The sequence below is a fragment of the Hemitrygon akajei genome, chromosome 8, assembly GCF_048418815.1.
Source record: "Hemitrygon akajei chromosome 8, sHemAka1.3, whole genome shotgun sequence".
NCBI classification, from domain to species: Eukaryota; Metazoa; Chordata; class Chondrichthyes; order Myliobatiformes; family Dasyatidae; genus Hemitrygon; species Hemitrygon akajei.
In genome coordinates this window covers 135860780-135875723 of record NC_133131.1, presented here as the reverse complement: position 1 = coordinate 135875723, position 14944 = coordinate 135860780, and the positions used below count along the sequence as shown (strand labels likewise).

The following is a 14944-nucleotide window of genomic DNA, read 5'->3' as shown; positions in this document are numbered from 1 at the left end:
TTTAGCAGGATGCTGCCCAGATTAGAGGGCATGTGCTATAAGGAGAAGCTGAATTTCATTAATATGAATCCCTTAGTGCGATGAAGCTATTCCAAATGCATTTAAAGCCAACAAAATACTATGGAAAGTAGGCATCTGCACTCTTATGAAAAGCCAATGTTTGCGAGGACTACCAAACACAATTGCAACAGTGACCAAGTCATGCTCTATTGATGAAAATCTAAAAAAAAAGATGCTGATGCTGGAAATCTTAAATAAAAAGAGAAAATATTGTAGTTTCCAACAGGTTCTGTTTTTAATATAATTTTAATGATGTTTATTATGTGATAAATATTAGCCAGGACGGTGGGGATAATTCTGCTCTTCTACAAAATAGTGTCGTGGAATATTCCACATCCACTACAGAGGGCAGACTGGACCAGAATTTAGCATCTCTGTAACCTGCTGTGCCTGATTCACACTGGCACCTTCTGCCTGCTTCACTGCTGTGCTGCCTGCAAGCACTCTCCACAGTCGGAGCTCTGAGCAATTGCACATGCAGATTGTGTATCAGCAGAGATCTTTAATTTGGTTGAATGCAGAAGCAGGGCTTCGCTGCTTGAGGAGTGGACGGCAGTATGTAAAATAACCTACCTTGCATCACACCTGATCAGAACCACTCCATCAGTCCCAATTCCCAGAGCTGCTGCTGCCTTCTTGATCGAAAAATGGCTCTGTAAGTATCAGCATGCAAAGAGAAAAACACATCAATGGGATCCTAATAACTACAAAACAGAAAAAAAAACCTATGTAACCTGAGGTATTTTTGTTCTTTTATTCTTTGCCTTTCATTTCTCAGAAGATACTGACTTGGTACTCGATTTGGGAACACGGCAAACCATTTGGTGCTTTTTCAAGTGGCAATTCTTATGTGTAACTCGTTTTATTGAATCCCACAATATTATGAAGAGAAAAGATGAAAGCAAAACTTGAATTGAGGTGGTGCCCTTCATGACGCCAGAATATGCAAAATATTTAGATCCAATGGAATCATTTTAAAGCACTCACTGTAGAAAAGGAAACATGACAGCTAATTTATGCACAGCAGACTCCCATAATGATCAGCTCCTTTGTTTCTTTGTGATTACTTGATAAATATTGGATTTAGCACCGGGGCAACTTCCCCACACCACTTCAACAGAATACAAAGGAATCTTGACAGAGGAGATGGGATAATTTAAATATGGAAACTGACCAAATGACCCATCGGATCCATGCTCAGTTTTGTAAGAAGCAAATCTGTTTCCCAGGCTTTGTAATGATAGAGTAAGGCCAATTTATCCAAATCTATTCAAATAATCTCAATTTAAATTTGTCCAGTGTTACTTAAACTCATAGAACAGAAATAGAAAATTCTGGAAGTGCTGATCATGTCGGATAATGCTGTGAAAAGAAACTACAGTTAATGCTTTGGGTCAAAGAAATTATAATGGAACAAAAAAAGTGAAAATAGAAGCAGGCTATTTTAAGTTAAAGAGAGGGACAAGAGTGTGGAGAACTGAGAGAACGTCTGTGATACGATGGAGCTTGTCCACATTGATGCAAGATGAGAGAGATAAATATGTTTATAAGTTTATGAGATGCTGTTGTGTTTGGAAGAATATTAAAACAGGGAGATGAATAAGAATAATAGAAACCAAACACAATGCCAGAATTGTGAAATGCAGAACCCAGCAGCTTCAGAAAATCAGAAAATAAAGAGTATGTTGGAATTTGCCAACAGAATATGCACCATCTCTGGATTGAGAAAGACTGTGCTGATGTTATAGGTAGATCTGGTCAATTCTGGAACAAACAGGAAAAGCTGCTGATTTGAAATTGTTGAACTTACATTATATAGAGGTCTGCAGCAAATCAAGACAGATGGTGAGGTGCTTACGCTGAGTTACATTGTAATAATATTCGAGAAAAGGTCAGGGCGGGAGTGGAATGGAGAAGTGCAGGCTTAGTGTTCCTTTAGCCAACCGGTTCTGATTCCTGTTAGATGGTATCAGCAGCACTTGTGTCACTTCGACAGACTTGGCTTCTATCCTGTCAAAGGCATTCCCTGTGTTCTTTCCATTATCTCACTCTGTATAATTTAAATCTGTTGTTTTCTCCTTTCACCAGCTCTGACAAACGGTGTTACTACTGAAAAGTTACAGGTTTTTTTTTCTTTCCAGACTTGTCTAACCTGATATGTACCTCAAGGATTTTCTGCCTTTCCTTAAAATAACAGACACGAGATCCTGCAGATGCTGAAAATCCAGAGCAGCACACACAAAAAGCTCGCGGAACTCAGAAGGCAATTCAGCATCCATGGAGAGGAATAAACTGTCAATATTTTGGGACGAGGCCATTCATCATGTCCTGATGAAGGTCTTGGCCTGAACGTTGACCGTTTATTCCTCTCCATAGATACTGCCTCACCTGTTAAGTTCCTCCAGCATTTGGTGTGAGTTAGAACAGAGTTTCCCAAACTGGGACCCTTTGCTTAATGGTATTGGTCCATGGCATAAGAAAGGTTGGGAACGCTTGGCTTGGAGTAATAGGACCTTTATGCTATTAAGAAGGAAGCACAGCACGTTATTGATTGCACACTGGATTGTTAGCTTCAAATTTACACTGCCATTCTGGATTTGGTCAAGAACTCTCAACTTTCTTATCCAGAGACTTCAGTGTTAACAGATGATATGTAGAAACTGAATTGTTTCAGCACAGCGTTTGTACCTGCAATCAGTAGAATTCAAATATGTACCAAATTCTTTATCATCATCTAGAATGTCTTCCTTGTATAGCGTGATCTGTAATAACTTAGCAGCAGATATATAAGTGCAACTAACGACAAGGGAAAGACCATGTGACAGCTGGAGAGACAGCTGTCAGGAGGAAATAGATACCCATAACAGCAGGCTCTATCACCTTGTCAGGGCACAAGAGCCACCCTTACTTGGCTACGGAAAGTTTAAAGAGAAGTGTACCCCCAGAGTCTGTGAGAGCGGGAGCACAAAAAGACTCTCTGACTGACCTCCTGGTTATGAACCTCGGCATGGACACGGCAATGAATCAAGAAAGTGGCAATACTCTTGAGAAACCAGCAGCTGGACATGCTCTTCAGACCTGTAGTTGTGGCTGGACTAAAGTAACGTCAACTTGTGGCCTTAAAATTCATCAAGGACTGAAGAAATGCTTGAAAATCTCCAACCCAGGGCCCCGCATTGACCAGATTCTGTTAAGAGGAAGGTCAAATCAGTCAGATGAAACTCAGCAGCAGGAAGAAACACACAGTCCGCAGAGTATCAGCACCCTATGGGATGTGGAAGAAGTTTCAGACATAAGCAGTAGTCCAAGACACAGCCAGGCACATTGTAAAGTGGAGAACATGCAAGGACGTAAGCCGTTGGTGAAATGGCCAAAGTCTAACAGCAAGGAATGGGAAACCATCAATGCAGATGTGAGCCTGATCTTAAGTGGCATCAAAGGATCAGCAGAAAAGAAGTTGGAGAAGATAGGTGATTGACTTATCTCATTATCCGAGCCTCAAAATGGGTTGCGCGAGGAAAACGGCTACAGTTTGGTCAATGGTACTACCGATATGAGCCTATATGGATAATGTAACAATACTGACGACAACTGTCCCCTGAACAAAGAGACTTCTGGGAAAACTTCATCAAAACATCACACGGGTGAGGATGAAGGTCAAGCCCAGCAAGTGCAGAAGCATCTTCATTGTCAAAGGTCAAGTCACGGATCAAAGATTTCATATTGACAGAACACCTGGCCCAACTGTGTCAGAAATGCCAGTGAAGAACTTGGGCCGATGGTATGATGCTCAATTCAAGGACACCGAGCAGTTTAAACAACTCAAAAAGGATACCATCACGTACATAGCTCGTATCAACAAGACCTTGCTGCCAGGAAAACTCAGGCTGTGGTGCTTCCAGTTCGGTATACTCCCAAGACTCATGTGGCCTTTAACAGTGAATGAAATCCTCATCAACAAGGTGGAAAAGCTCAAAAGAGTGATCAGCACACAGGTGAAACAGTGGCTCGGACTTCCACGATGCTTAAGTCCTCTTGGACTGTACGGGAATGGCAAATTAGAATTACCAATTGCAAGTCCTGTGGAAGAATTCAAATGCACCAAAGCAAGGTTGATCATGACCCTCACTGAATCTGAAGATACTGTTATTTGAACAGCGGCTCCCCGTGTGGCAATGGGGAGGAAGTGGACCCCATCTGAAGCTGTTCAGATGCTAAGTCTGTGCTTCGCTTCAAGGATGTGCTTGGCCAAGTCCTACTTGGGAGAGCTGGGCTTGGGCTTGTCCCAAAGGCTCCTCAATGGCACAAGGCAACATCAGTGCAGAAAAGACAGCTTGTGGTGAAGAAGGTGAGAAGACAGGAGGAGGCAGAGCGATACGCCAGGGCCGTCTCAATGGCCAAGCAGGGCCAATGGACTAATTGGGAGAGCCTGGAAAAGAGGAAACTCAGCTGGTGTGACATCTGGGAGCTGGAGGGATCTCGGTTAAGTTTTGTCATCAGAGCCACTTATGACCTTCTACCCACACCCCAGTGGTGGGGAGAAGACCCCACTTGGTCTCTTTGTCAAGCACCTGGCACTAAGGCACATTTTAACAGGATGCACCATGAGCCTCAGCCAGGGGCATAACCAAGTTCTCAGACAGCTGGCATCAGTCTTGGAACAAAGGTGAATCACCATGAATGTTCTCCGGCAAACATCGGCAAAACATGTTCACATCACATGATTTGTATCAGCAGGCCAACCTCCAGAGCACCATATAACACCAAAAGAGGTAAGCATTCTGCAGGTTGCTCGGGATTGGAAAATGGACGTGGACTTGGAAAAAAAGCTTGTGTTTCCCCCAGGCATTGCAGCTACAACACTCCGGCCAGACATGGTCCTGTGGTTCACAACAGCCAAGCTGGCATATGTTGTGGAATTGACAGTACCATGGGAAGATGGTATAGAAGAAGCTTATGAGGGGAAAAAGACCAAGTACTCTCAACTGGCATCTGAAGCTGCCCAGAATGGCTGGAAGACCAAGATTTTCCCTGTAAAAGTGGGATGCAGGGGATTTGTGGCTACATCTATGACCAGTCTATTGAAGAAGATGGGGGTGGGGGGTTATTCACTCCAACAAGCAATCAAGTCCTTGTCAAATGTAGCACAAGAAAGCAGCAATTGGATTTGGATTAAAAGGAAAGACAACAACTGGGCTGCAAGATGAAGACAGGAGGGTATGGAACTGAGGGTGGTGTATCTGAGACGCCAGGTAGCACCATTGAGCCCTCTGGAGACGACGTGGGCTTGTCAACAAAACGTCAAAGAAGTGGGGTGCCCACCTGATGACCCCGATGAGGTACCTACCCTCCTTGCCACCACTCCAAGCCCACTGCCAACATCGAGAGTGCCGACTTATCATAGGGATTGAAACATCGTCCTATTAGCTCTACTACATAGATCTGACATCAAAGTAAAAAAGTTTCACCAACAAAAAAAACCTCAGTTAAGACTCACTTCTGACCCGTTGTATGAAAAAAGAAGCAACTTAAAATTAATTCCTGCCTTGATAAGCAGTATGAATGTTATTTCTGATGGTGAAAAGCGATCAATTAGCAGTATTATTGTTTACTGGGAACTTGATCACTTATTCAATAATATATGATTTTGCTATTAAAGTAAACAAATATAATAACTCCAGAAGTAGTTGCCATTTATCCAGTCATATGGCAAAATATTAATGTTTATTAATACAAGAAGGACGAGTTACAACTCAACTAGAGGGCAGATATCTTTGTGGACAGAGTTGCCAGTGCTGTCAGGGAGGGCTAACTGACTTGCCATTTGGGTGAGATTCTAAGTAGAAGTGAGGCAGAGCAGTATTGGAAAAGACAGCAAAAATGGCAAGGAGTGGGGAATGTTGCTTGGATTAAATTGCATTTACTTAATGCGAGAGGTAATGCAGATAAATTGAGGGCATAGGTTAATATGTGGGATGGGTTACTACATGCATTGCAAAAATGTGAAAAGAAAGGCAGGAATGGTATCATAATGTTCTGGACTACCAATGATTCAGCTGAGATAGGGGTGAAGGGAAGAGATGAGGAATTGCTTTTCTGGTTAAAGTGAAATTGTAGCAGTAATTGGTGATGATTTAAATGGAAGATCATCTGATGAGGGTTATGGGGGAACAAGAAAAAAGAAGGGAATGATTACCATGTTGGGATTGCACATTGGGCCCCCAAGTAATCCTCAGAAATTAGCAGAGCATGTGCAGGAGGTTCAGGAGAGTTGTAGGAATAATAGGGTTATCACCATAGGAGATTTTAACTTTCCTAACATTGACTGGGAATGTCATAGTGTTAGGTGTCTTGATCGGGTGGAATTTATTCAACATGTTCAGGAAAAGTTCCTCAAACTGTATATGGGGGTCCCACATTGCATAAGTTCCATGTGTTCGAACAGAGCATAGCTTGATCTACTCCTGGGAAATAAGGAAGGGCTAGTGACTGAGATCATGGGTCGGGAGCACCTTGGGACCAGTGACCATTGTTCTGTTAGTTTTGAAGTTGTTATAGAAAGGAACAGGTTTGAGTTCTGAATTGGGGAAAGGGAAATTTTGACAGTATTAGACAGAGGCTGGCAAAGTCTAATTGGACTGGTTTGCTTGTAACCAAAGGGGTCTCTGGTAAGTGCAAGGCTTTGAGATAGCAAGAGTTCAAGGACTGCATGTTCCTGTTAAAGTAAAAGGCAAAGCTGCTGGGAGTTCGAAACCCTGAATGTCAGGGAATATTATAACTCTAGTCAAGAAAATGAAATTTTGGATCAGGCACAGACAGTTTGGATTAAGTGAATCACTGGCGATATGTGGAAAATGTTGGAGGACATTCAAGAAGAAAATTAGGAGACAAAGAGGAGGCATGAGAGGTGTATTTGGAAGAGAAAATTAAGGAGAACATCAAGAGATATTGGAAACATATTAAGGAGAAAATATTGAATAGGAAGAAGTCACGGCCCTTCAAGGACCAAGATGGAAATCTATGTGAGAAGTCACCAGAGAGGGGCAGAATTCTAAATGATTATTTCTGCTCTGTATTTTTTCACCATGAAGAAAGAACTGAAGTGTTGGGAACTTGGCAATGTTAATGGAGATACTTAGGAGAAGAGGTGTTGTATGTGTTAATATATACCAAATTAGAGACTGAATTATAGGAAAGATGTTTACAAAATAAAGAGAGTACAGAGGAGATTTACTAGAATGTTACCTAAGTTTCAGCACCTAAGTTACAGAGAAAGGTTGAACAAGTTAGGTCTTTATTCTTTGGAGGGTAGAGAGGGGGGACTTGATAGAGGTATTTAAAATTTTGAGGGGGATAGATAGAGTTGAAGTAGATAGGCTTTTTCCATTGAGAGTAGGGGAGATTCAAACAAGAGGACATGAGTTGAGAGTTAAGGGGCAAAAGTTTAGGGGTAACACGAGGGGGAACTTCTTTACTCAGAGAGTGGTAGCTGTGTGGAACGAGCTTCCTGTAGAAGTGGTAGAGGCAGGTTCGATATTGTCATTAAAAAAAAAGTTGGATAGGTATATGGACAGGAAAGGAATGGAGGGTTATGGGCTGAGTGCAGGTTGATGGGACTAGGTGAGAGTAAGTGTTCGGCACACACTAGAAGGGCCAAGATAGCCTGTTTCCGTGCTGTAATTGTAATATGGTTATATGGTATGAAGGTAGACAAATCTCCACGTCTGGATGAGGGGTATCAAAGAACACTAAAGGTAGCTAGAGAAGAAACTGCAAGAGCACTCATTGAGATATTGCAATATTGCCATCTTTCGGCAAATGCAGGAAGACAAAAATAGAGCAAAATATTATGCCTTTATTTAAAAAGAGCTGTAAGGATAGTCCCGGTTATTACAGACCCATTAGCTTAATGTCCATGGTGGCTAAGATGCTGGGAGTTATTCTGAGAGATAAGATATACCTACATTTGGAAAGACGTGTTGATTAGGGATAGCCTGCATAGTTTTGTGCATGGGATCTTGTCTTATGAATTTTATTGAGATTTTTGATGAGCTAGCCAAGAAAGTTGATGAGGGCAGGGTGTTAGACGTAGTTTATATGGACAACAGTAAGGCCTTCGATAAGATCTCACATGGTAGGCTGCTCTGTTAAGTTAGAATGCATGGTATCCAAGGAGAGTGAGGAAACTGGCTATAAAATTAGCCGGATGGTGGGAAACAGAAGGTGAACAAAGAAGGATGTTTCTCAGACTGGAGATTTGTGACTAGTGCTGCACACCAGGGTTTGGTGCTGTGCCCATTGTTATTTGTCATCTGTATTAATAAACTGGATGAGCATCTATGAGGAATAATTAATAACTTTACAGAATACACTAAAATAGGTAGTGCAATAGATAGTGAAGAGGGGTATCAAGAATTGCAGTGGGATCATGATCAGCTGGTTGGATGGACTGTGGACTGGCAAATGGAATTTAATTCAGATAATTGGGAAGTGCCACATTTTGGAAGGACAAATCAAAGTAAGATTTTTTACATGAAATGGAACAGAGGGACCTTGGATACAGCTGCATAGCTCCCTTAAAGTGGAGGCATAGGTAGATAGAGAGGTGAAGAAGTGTTTGGCATGCTTGCCTTAATCAATCAGGGCATTGATTGCAGAAGTTGGAAGGTTATATTGTGATTGTCCCAGACATTGGGAAAGCTACAATTGCAGTATTGTGTTCGATTTTGGTCATCCTGTTATATGAAGGACGTGATTAAAATGGAAAGAGTGCATAGGTGATTTACAAGGATATTGCCAGGGATTGAGTAATGGGCAGGGTGTTAGATAGGCTAGGTCTTTACTCTTTGGGTATGCAAGACTGAGAGGTGATTTCATACAGGTATGTTATAGGTAAGGTAAGCATTTTTTCTCCCCTGGAGTTAGGGAATCAAAAAGCAGAAGACGTAGTTTTAAGATTAGTGGTAAAAGGTTCCATAAGAACTTGAGCAGCAATTTTTTAAATAGATGACCGTAGATATAAGGAACCAGCTACCAGAGGAAATGGCTGAGGCTGGTACACTAGATATATTTAAGAAATATGGAGACAGATAGATGGATGGCAACAATTTAAAGGGATATGGACCAAGTGCTGGGAAATGGGATTCACTTGAATATACTATACATCTTGGTTGGGATGGACAAGAATGGGGCAAAATGCCTTTCTTCTGTGTTGTATAATTCTGACTTGATGATTGTGTGCTTTGATATGATACTGTTTTAGTGCTACAACAACATCCAGGATCAGTACAGCAGCTTTACTGTAGAAATTAAAAGACAATCTACTAATGGATGGACACCAGAAAGATATTTAGATGGATATTAGATTATTGTCCAAATGTTTATAAATGTTAAATTAGCATGAAACATTAAAATTGATAAACTGGGATAAACACAAGGGTTTCTGCAAATGTTGAAAATCCAGAGCAACACCCAAAATATTGTAACTCAGCAGATCAGGCATTATCTATATAGAGGAATAAATAGTCGATGTTTTGGTCTGAAATGATTCATCAGATTGTATGTTGCTCTAACATGGGATACAATTCTTCCTTAAGAGGTCTTGACTATATATGCACAATCACTATCTATACAATGTTTCAACAAGAAGAAGAAAAATAAAATTCATACGTGTTCTGATGTGAAGGCAATTAGTTTCGGAAGGGCAGCCATTCCTTTTTCTTTAACTTCAGGAAACAGCTTGTATCGTGCAATTAGCAAGGCATACATGTTTGATATTGCTCCACCTAAATCAGAAAATGAGACACATTCAGCTTTTACTATGATGTGGAAGAATGCTAATTCCTAACTGACATACTGATCCAATAAGTAACTCCCTTTAACAGAAAATATCAGCTGCAGTTAATTGGACTTTGCTTGAATTCTGTTTCTGCTACTTTGTTCTATTATAATCCTTACCTTAAATGCCTCGACAAAAAGGCACGGTTTTCTGGACATATCAATTTCAGATAATATTGTCACAAGAGTATTGCTGATATTCATAAAATATATAGATGACAGATTAATGATTCTATGCCCCCAAAGTCTTGAATTGACATTTTTAAGGTTTATATTCTCCTGAAAATCAAACTGCTCACGCTGGAATTCTGAAATGAAAACAAAAACATGTTGGAAACACTCGGCAGGTTCGGGCAGCATCTATCGAAAGGATAATACAGTCAATATTTCAGGCCCAAGATACTTCATTAGAATTGGGAAAGGGAGAAATCAAAGTTAATTTTCCGTAGCAAAAATGGATGATTTAAATAAAAGAAACAAAAGGGTGAGACTTGTTTAACTGCTTCTCTTTCCACAGATACTGCCTGAAATGCAAAGAGTTTCCAGGATTTTTTGCTTTAAATATATAGAATACTGGACTAAAAATCTTTTTCGAAAGTGTTGCTTCCTCAGAATTTTTTTTTCTGTTTATGATAGACCACTTGAATCTGAACACAAATATAACTGGAGACTTCTTGTATCATGAAAGAACTTGTAGAAACAAGAAATTAACCTATTGAATATAATGCATTTAATTGCATAATGGTGCTGACGTTTTGCAATAGTTCAACTAAACTTAAGATGTTTTGTTGATGATTTTCATTTGCACTCAGTGACTGAGGCTTCTTACTTAAGCATCCAACAATAATCAGCCAGCATTGATGGATTTCAGTTGCCATGATACCATTTCCCCAAGATTGCAATGTTCCAGAGAAACCTTTGACCACGCTTGTCACTGACAGCATCGAGATTTTCAGGGATGAAGTTTAAATAGGAATGCAGAAAATGAATCTTTAGTGACATGTTGCATTTCATGGTCTTGCATGCTTGAAGTATGTTGTCAACCAACTGAACGTAGTTTGGTGCTCTGTAGTTACCAAAAAACTTTTCAACAACATCCTTGAATCCCTCCATGCAATTTTCTCCAGTTCCACTAGAAGTTCTTTGAATTTCCTATCATTGATGACCTGTTTGATTTGTGGATCAACAAAAATGCCTTCTTTAATCTTGTCATCAGTTATTTTGACTGGAATTATGAATTGAAATAACAAACACAGGCAATTTGAAAAAATGGTGCAAGATAGAGAAATTACATGGTGATTTTCATGATCACCAGCCCAAAAGCCATAAGATACACCCAAAAATATTCAGGAAGGAAAATCTTTGTTATCCAGTGTAATCAGCTGATAGATTTCAGCTCTTGCTCTGTAGCAAGTTTATTCTCTATGTTTTATTTTCCACTCAACGTCCTACTTGACATTGATAGTAAGAAAAAAAACTGTGAGAAATAAAGTTGGGGATGTTGTGGATAGTCTGGGAGGCTGTCAGAGGTTGCAGCGGGACAGCAATAGGATGCAGAACTGGGCTGAGAAGTGGCAGATGGAGTTCAACCTAGATAAGTATGAAATGGTTTATTTCGGTAGGTCAATTTGAAGATAGAATATAACATTAATGTGGAGGATCAGCGGGATCTTGAGGTCTGTGCCCATAGGATACTGCACAGGTTGACAGTGCTGTTAAGAAGGTGTATGTCAAGAGCCATGAGGTAATGCTAAAGATATATTAGACCTTAGTTAGAACCCACTTGGAGTATTAAACACAAAGTACACTGCAGATGCTGTGGTCAAATCAAGATGTACGAACAAGCTGGATGAACTCAGCAGGTCGGGCAGCATCCGTTGAAAGAAGCAGTCAACGTTTCGGGTCAAGACCCTTCGTCAGGACTGTTTGTACGTCCACTTGGAGTATTGTGTTTCGTTCTAGTCACCTCACTACAGGAAGGATGTGGATACTATAGAGAGAGTGCAGAGGAGATTTACAAGGATGCTGCCTGGATTGGAAAGCATGCCTTATGAGAATAGGTTGAGTGAACTTGGCCTTTTTTCCTTGGAGAGATGGAGGATGGAAGGTGACCTGATAGAGCTCTATAAGATGATGAGAGGCATTGATCATGTCGATAGTCAGAAGCTTTTTCACAGGGCTGAAATGGCTAACACTAAGGGGCATAGTTTTAAGGTGCTTGGAAGTAGGTACAAGGGGGAATTCAGGGTAAGTTTTTCACACAGAGAGTGGTGGGTGCATGGAATCCACTGCCAGTGATGGTGGTAGAGGCGGATACAATAGGGTATTTTAAGAGACTCTTAGATAGGTACGTGGAGCTTAGAAAAATAGAGGGCTATGCAGTAGGGAAATTCTAGGCAGTTTCTAGAGTAGATTATATGGTCGGCAAAACATTGTAGGTCAATGGGCCTGTAATGTGCTGTAGATTTCTATGTACTATGAAATTAACCATCAATTAAAAGCAATCGTGCAAATTTCCAAGGGAACAAATGAGGCAGGTATGATTCCTGATATCAGCTGATAACTCTAGCTGCTCCTCTGAAGTCTGCCTGCCTGCCATCAACACTCTTACAGGAGAAACTGCTATGATTTTGAGGCCACTACATTTACATTGTCCTGAAAGTCACAGGGGACAAAAATGTGCCTCATGATGCAGCTCACCTGATTAAAGTTGATCAATATTGGGCACCCTAGCTTAGAAGAAAAATAAGATCAACAGACGTTGCTAGAAGTCCTTAGTAACTCACACAGCATCAGCGGAAAGAAAAAAAAGAGTTAATTTTACAGCTGTTTAACTTTTTCTGCCTTTATTTCAGAATCCCAGCATCCGTAGTTCTTTGGTTTTCACTTGGTAGCAAAGTAAGTTTGTGCGGGTTGGGTGAGGGGCTATGTGGAAGGTGGTCTTGACTGAGAAGAAGGGATGTGACAGTTTACCAAGACACCTGAGACTTGAATTATTTTAGTGAGAATTAGAAAACGTATGTTCCTTACTTCCCAGTACAAAAAATTAAACTCACTTCAGATGAGTTTTGTCATTATTGCCTCTGACTGATTGGTGAGTAGGTGTAAGGTACAAATGTAAAATGGTCTGACCTAAACTGGTACTCAGGTTCCTAGAACCCTAAATTGCATATTAAGATGGACTACTGGTTGGCACAGTAGCATTGTGGTTAGTGTAACACTGTTACAATACCAGCGACCCAGATTCAATTCTGTCTGCCTGTAAGGAGTTTTAAGCCATAACAATATGGGTTTCTTCGGGGTGCTCCAGTTTCTTACCACATCTCAAAGATGTATGGGTTAGGGTTAGTAAGTTGTGGGCATGCAATGTTGGCATAGAGGAATGCTGACACTTGTGGGCGCTCTGAGCACATCCAGGGACTGTGTAACCTTTCTGGAGTAGGACCAAAGGAGAGCTCACTGGTAGGTACCTACGGTGGTGGTATAATACTATCAGGCCCATTTTAAGTCCACAGCCTCATTACTACCAGTTGTAACAAGTTAAAAGTTTCCCTGTCTAAGTCTACAAGTGTACCATGATCCAACAAAGGTTCAGCTGCTGAATTTTCACTCAAAACATGTCACGTTCAATTGGGTCAGCTGTCTGCTTTCAAAATAGTTACTGACATTCCAAGGTGATAGGAGAAACCAGACGGTGCACCGAAAAGCCCAAGAAAATCTGTGGTCAGCAAACTATTGCAATCCATCCACTAATAATCTCTTCCAATTTATGAAGAGCTATCCAGCTTCAGTCAAGAAGTAACAGTTTACAGCAACCTCCTGAATATTGGCAGCATTCCGATGCAGTTTTTCAGAAATAAATGTGAACCTCTTGAAAAAATCTTGTGCAAATATATCCTGGTTTGAAAATTAGTATACAACAATGAATAAGCTCAATAACACTACAAAGCAACAAGTTAACTCTTAAATTATACTAACAAAAACAGAAATGCTGGAAAAACTCAGCTATTCAAGCAGCATCTATGGAAAGAGAAAACAAGTTAATAGTTTGGACTGAGAAGCCTTAATCTGAACCATTAGTGAAGAATTTGCATCATTTTGTTCTGCAAATTAAATTCATCTTGAAACCTGCAGTTATTAAACAAATAGTCAAGCACAATTCTCGATAGCCACTGAACCAAAATAATGCAGAAAATAATGGATGAGATTTTTTGCCTGTCATGAAATATGTTACAACCATAGATCTATTTAATGAGCATTTAACCAGTATTAATTCAGTAAGGAGCTCAAGTATAAAGAGAGAGCAACTTAGAAACAAATTACTTTGATTTTAATTGTTGAGCAAATCAGCGTGAACTGCTTGTTCAAGTAATGGACGTGCAGGAGACGATAAAATTGTATTTGTGAGCCTGAGATCTATATGTCTTAGTGGATTATAATTTCCAGGCAGAGAAATGAGCTCCGTGTTCAAGAACATAATACTGGAAAATTGCAAGAAAACTTTTGCAGCTTTTCTCTATACTATTCTTCAATACTTAAACCTCCCCTTAGCCCCTGCCCCATCTAACCTACGTAAAGTAAGACAACTGGGATTTCAGATCAAATAACCAACATATTTTTGCATTCTGATTTCAGCTATAACTTCATTGATCATAGATTCATGTTCAATCACATTCATGTTATATATTTGGTTTGATAGTTTATTCCATATTCCATATTATAACACTACGGGAGGCCTAGATAGGTCTTAGTCTTGTTCCAAGAGTAGGGGAGTCTGAAACATACTGTAGATACTCCATTTGTTCTGAATGTTTCAACTAGCAAGGAATGGTTGAAAACTTGGTGAAATTCAACTCTGGAAGGATGTGATGGATATGTTGTACACTTATCCCAGTCAATGGGTAAGAGAAATGAAAGGGATATGCCTTCCTCCTCATCCTTAAATGGTGCCTTAGGATTGAGGATGACTCACATCTAATCTGTTTTTCTGGGTCTTGAGGTGGATACTGAGTGGGAGCAGCAGGCTAATCCAAAGCTGGAGCAAGTG

The 14944-nt window shown here is 40.4% G+C and overlaps 1 protein-coding gene across 1 annotated transcript in view; it reads right to left on the bottom strand.

Annotated features, from left to right (window-relative positions):
• gad2 (glutamate decarboxylase 2) overlaps nucleotides 1-14944 on the bottom strand; it is a 114450-nt gene that overhangs the window by 38295 nt on the left and 61211 nt on the right. Inside the window, exons 7-8 of the mRNA XM_073054684.1 lie at nucleotides 9730-9845; nucleotides 634-713 (exon numbers count right to left, since the gene is read on the bottom strand). Coding sequence (XP_072910785.1) covers nucleotides 634-713; nucleotides 9730-9845 — 196 coding nt within the window. The remainder of the gene's footprint in view (nucleotides 1-633; nucleotides 714-9729; nucleotides 9846-14944) is intronic.